The sequence below is a fragment of the Cardiocondyla obscurior genome, linkage group LG14 (genome assembly GCF_019399895.1).
Source record: "Cardiocondyla obscurior isolate alpha-2009 linkage group LG14, Cobs3.1, whole genome shotgun sequence".
NCBI classification, from domain to species: Eukaryota; Metazoa; Arthropoda; class Insecta; order Hymenoptera; family Formicidae; genus Cardiocondyla; species Cardiocondyla obscurior.
The window spans coordinates 4,149,942-4,155,531 of NC_091877.1; the positions used below are offsets into that span (position 1 = coordinate 4,149,942).

Genomic DNA, 5,590 nt, shown 5'->3' on the forward strand with positions numbered 1-5,590 from the left:
AAAGCCTGGACATTTCGCGAGGGAGTGTCGTAAAAAGAAACGAGACGAAGCTACCAAAACCAGCTTTTACGGAAGGCATCGAAACAATGGAAATAGCACGCACGAAGAAAAGAACAACAAAGCTTCGGACAAGGCGTTTAGTGAATCTTGCAGTTTGAACGCGTTTGTCACTGAATTTCAAGAGGAGGAATTCATAAACGCTGCAGTAGAAGACATCTGGCTGCTTGACAGCGGAGCATCCAAGCACATGACTTTTCATCGCGACTGGTTTGCAGATTTTTACGAGGTATCAAACGGCAACAATCAGGTAAGTAGGGAATAAACACGGGTTTTAATCCATGGAGCAATGAGCGGGGCGCGGAGACGGGTGAAGAATCTATGACGAGAGGAGCGTAGGAAGGGGGAATTTCAATAGCGTAGAGACGAGGGATTGTGAATATGAGTAATTCACCCTTCTCCATTTTTCTCTCGTATGTCACCACGCCAATGAGTTCCCTCTCCATACAGTTCCCTCACCGTAGATCCTTCCCCCGTCTCCACACCTCACCCATTGCACCCATGGATTAGAACTCACATGTCAGCAAAATTTCTCATACCAACCATCTTTACGCATCGTATGCATCAACCATTTTTACGCATTATATACATATACCAGCCATTGCTCGCTGGTGTGCAAAATATAGTTTTTATTGATGGTATCGATACCATCGTCACTAATTTTATAATGCAGGGAGCGTGAGAGAGGGAATTTTTTTCCAAGATAATGATGGAAAGAAAAAATAAAAATTTTATTTAATAAAATTTTTAATATAGAAAAATTATGCATACATAACTTAAAATAAAAAAAGAACATACATTATTGAAAAATAAAAAAACATGCTTAATACAGTTTTATAGTATACATCCCATCATCCTCTTCATGTATATTAGCAATTTCAGCGGCTGCTGTGACAATTAAAGTATCTAAGTCACTTTCCGGTTGCTACACGTATGCAGTTTTTTTGTCATGAGATACTTTATTATAAAATTAAAGATGCAAACTTGTAATATGGTCATCTCGTCATATGTTTTTTAAACATATATCATGTAACCATATAAAATTTTAAAAAGATGCGAAATTTTTTTTGCAATATGATCACCAGTTACACGTTGAAATGTATACATATCACGAAAGTTGGAGATATTAATAACAAGATTGCATCATTTATAAAAGAACTCAAGTGTGTGGCTAACACGTGCCAAAAAAACGCAAATTGTACAAAAATCACCAGCTATGAGTTTAAATGTACATATCACAAGGTTAAAGATATCATTAACAAGATTGTCTTATAAAAGAATACAAGTGTTTGGTTGGCACATGTTAAAGAACGCAAATTATGCAAAAGATGTGAGTATAAAAGCAGCGAGGCTGTAAGGATACATAATATATAAAATTGTGAAACGTTCGTGCCAACATGTCAGAACAAAATTTATACGAGGATCGTGTTAAAAATTATATTAGCGTAACATACCCAGCTATTGGGGTAAGTGCAATTATAAAAAATATATTAAAGTAAACTAATTTTTTAATGGAAAATGTGGAAATTAAAAAATGTTTTTTACAGCGCATATTTGTTGATGGGGAGCCCACATATGAGGTGGAAATTAAAAACATGTTGAGGTTGCAGATACCTCACACACAGCCTGTAAGTTACTAATATAAAAATAATAATTTTTATTGAATAAAATAAAAATATAACACATTATTTTTTTCAGAGTTTGATAGACCCTGAAGAAATAAAAATCAAGGGGTTTATAAACATTGAAAAGCGACTGACAATACGGCGAGAGCGCCAAAAAGATCAGGCGTATAATAAATATATGTGGATGAGCCCACCCAACGATGGCAATGACTTCGGGCTGAGGGAACTATTTGGTCTGGAGTACGACGCAGCATTTGCGCCCGAAAGCTGGGATTGAATTATTAAGAAAAATATATTTATACATTTTTAATATATAATTATATACATATATTTTTATAATTACATATATATATTTTTATAATAAAACTTGTTTTAATAAAGATTTTTAGTTTTTATTTAAAAATCTTAATAATAATTTTTTTTTGATGCGACATCCACCAATTATATATTTTTATAACATTTTGTAACGCGCAATGTTTATCATGATTGTCACATCGCATAGTGTTAATAGAATCTAAAACATTTAAAGACTGTACATTTTCATAATCGACGTCTAACGTTTCAATGATGTGGTCTTCTCCAACATCATCGTTGAGCATATCAGCCAACCAAGCACGTTTCTCATATCCTTTGACATATATAAGACGTGACACTTCGTCACCGTTAGCACCTGCTACAGCCGTTGTAATTAAATGTTTTGCCATGTTGTATGGCACGGTTCCATCTTCCCAAGCCAGCGCATGGTGATATTTTATTAGCCAAGAAATGCATGATTTTTCAGATCGTGTTAAAAATTTCCATGGCATGGGACTCTTAAAAATGTAATGAGTCAGAACAACACCTTTTCTTAGCACAGCAACTTCTTTTACAACAAATCGTTGCCCAATATTAAAACCTTGAAGATCGACAAACGTGTGTATTGATGTAATCATGATGAACGTGTGTCCGAAACAATAATGATTCGTGTCAATAAAAATTGTTTCTCTATATGAGATAAAAACTGTTGACACAACAATTTTATAAAACCTTGCGCACAACGTTGGATAATGGGCTGTCTTCAACTATACGATCATGTAAAATGAGACAATATGCGGTTGAATTTGCGGGAACATTTTCTTTACAATCAAATTCTAATCGCACGTCCACAGTGGCGCTTTTGATTGATTCGTTCTGTCGAGAGCAATCGATAACAACAAATTGCCCATATGATAGAAATGCCGCTACATTACAAAAAGCTTCATAAGAATTGTTGCCATAATAAGCTTTACGAAAACGTATATACATATTATAAAGAATTGCATATTTGTTTTTATCGAAATCTAAGTTCAGATCATCATATGGATAATATTCAGAGTTGAGATAAAGTTTCACATTCATTAATTTACAATCATCAAAAACGTTTGATTTTTTAAACATAACGTTTTTGCGATCGGTTTGCAGAGCAAAGATAACATATCGAGGCTTTTCAAGCTGCGTTGCAGTTTTGACGGCCCAAGAATGTTTTATCGTACTCTGCAAAAGAGGATATTCATACAAATCCCATGAGCGAAAAGTCATGCTTAAATATCGCCCACTATCCAAAGTTCGCAGCATGGTTAATTTATTAACCTCATTTAACATAACATGAGGCATTCGCCATTGTACTTTATACAATTCAATTTTAGGTTCTAATTCCGAATGTCTAATAATGGAATTATTATCATTGCGAGCGCGTATTAAAATTAATTCATGGCGGGCGTTGACAATCACACGTTTGTAATCTTCGCAGAAACCTAACAATATACTTAATGGTACGCAAAAATTAAAAAATCCTTCTGGCATAGTCGATGTTTCAGCCCATCCCGCATTTTGCAGCATCGCAGCATTATCAGACGTTAGTGATATATAATTTTTGAGAGTGGTAGTTATTCCAACGTTTCTGCTGCGATCAATTTCCACACCATTGAGTTCATAACGGATTTCATCGAACATAAACGCTATGCAATTAATTCCAAGCGCAGCTGCCAACTTATCATCAAGGTTGTTTTTTTTCGTCAGTTTTCCTTCAATATAGAGAAAGCTGTCACATGGCAATGTATACAAATCCTGTTGTTGTATTGGTATCCGTATTTCATCACTATATCCAAATGTTGTGTTAGCATATGGGTTGTACGTATGAGTTTCAATTTTAACAATACTATTGTCAAAGATCGGCTTATCATCAATAATCAATATATCAGCCATTTTAGATGTTGCACACAATGAAGCCCAATGATTTTAAAAATTTTACGTTTGATGTAGTAAGTTTTTTCTTCAATAATTGAACCCCTTTGGTGGAAGCTGTGTATTTAGTTTGTCTCACGTTCGACGTTTTATTCAAAACGAGCATCTCACACTAAAGTCGTCTCCGCACATGCAGTCTCACGGTAATTTTTTCGCCGCGAAAATCAAGCAATCGTCCGTTCTGATCTACAATGCGAATCGTCAAATCAGTAACGCTTTGTACGACAACTGGGAGGTAAATGATCTGTGTTGGAGTTTCAGATATCTTATATCCAGACGGAACCTTAGGTGAAAATTCATGTATTGTATGTACACGTTTTCCATTACTGTATGCACCCCCCGTTACACTCCATTCAATGCGAATAACATTTACATTGATAATTTGTATCGATGCATCCGATTCATGCCAACGTAATGGCTCGAGTATGCCATTTGGTGAAAATCCTAACAACGATCCAATGTTGCATGGTTTGGTGAAATTTATTTGATATCTACACTTAATCTCGCTTTTCATCGTATTGTTATTAGCTCTAATCGTTAAAGGATAATTTTTTTCATCATCGCCATACGAAATCATGTTCTTTGTAACATCATTGATATGAAGCTCGTCGAGCGCACGTTTTAGATATTCGGCAATATCGCACAGTTCATACGAGCCGTCGGGAATGGTAATACTTTCTCCATCATCATTATCATCAGCATTATCAAAATAGAATGTATTATTTGATGAGTTTACATTAGGAATTGTAAAATATGTTTCAAAATCAGCCAGCCCAAGTTCATATTTTCCATCGCTTAAATCTATAGCAGGAAAGTAGCTCACCGCGAGGATACTACTTTTGCCCGATAACGTGAGCGTCAGCGACATGTTTGATACTGAGTTTACAGCGCATAATGTTTGTTCTTAAATTGTGTATCGATTGTCTGCAGAAACTGTAGACACAATTGCCCACAGTTGTTTTGATTATATCGTTGATATGGTAAGCGATTTTATTCAATTCGTGTTGCATCATTCCCTAGATATCGAGCAAGTTCTTGTGGCGGTCGAAGATTGCCGAAACTATCAAAATATATAGCGCGATTTCCTCTTTTCGCATATGCCACCCAGTGGGTACCTAATCCTTCAACTTTATCTAAATTCACAATACCGCTCTCGTTTTAATGTATTCCCCCAATCGGTAAAGTATTACGCATAAAAACGCCTCTAAAATATGGAATGCGAATGTGTTACGCTAATTGACGCAAGTGTATATCGATAGTAGCACCTTTGGGAAGTTTTAACGTCTCATCGGCGTTTTTTTTTTCCTTTCTTATTTCTATTATTTTTTCGAACTCCACCACCACGTTTGTATGGAGCGAGAAAACACCGCGACCTTCCATGGCGTAATTGTGACGTTTCATTTCTTCAAGTTGGCGTTGTGAGGATTTTTTATCATTTACAGCTTTTGCGATTCCTGCGGCTCCACCAGCGAGCGAACCGATAACACCCAGTAAGGGTAGAAGCGGTATAACGCCACCACGTTTCGCTATCGGAAGTGTTCGTTTCTTCACCGTTTTCTTCTTCAGCCTATTCTTCCTCGCTGCACATAAGCCCATACCAAGTTTTGTTTTTGCTTTCATAGCTGCCCATACGGTTGTGGCTGCAG

The 5,590-nt window shown here is 36.1% G+C and overlaps 1 protein-coding gene across 1 annotated transcript; it reads right to left on the reverse strand.

Annotated features, from left to right (window-relative positions):
• Window positions 1-2,699: 2,699 nt before the first annotated feature.
• On the reverse strand, window positions 2,700-3,905 carry LOC139108204 (uncharacterized). The gene has a single exon (XM_070666295.1). The coding sequence runs from the start codon at window positions 3,903-3,905 to the stop codon at window positions 2,700-2,702; it is 1,206 nt and encodes a 401-aa protein (XP_070522396.1).
• Between the last annotated feature and the right edge of the window lie 1,685 nt (window positions 3,906-5,590).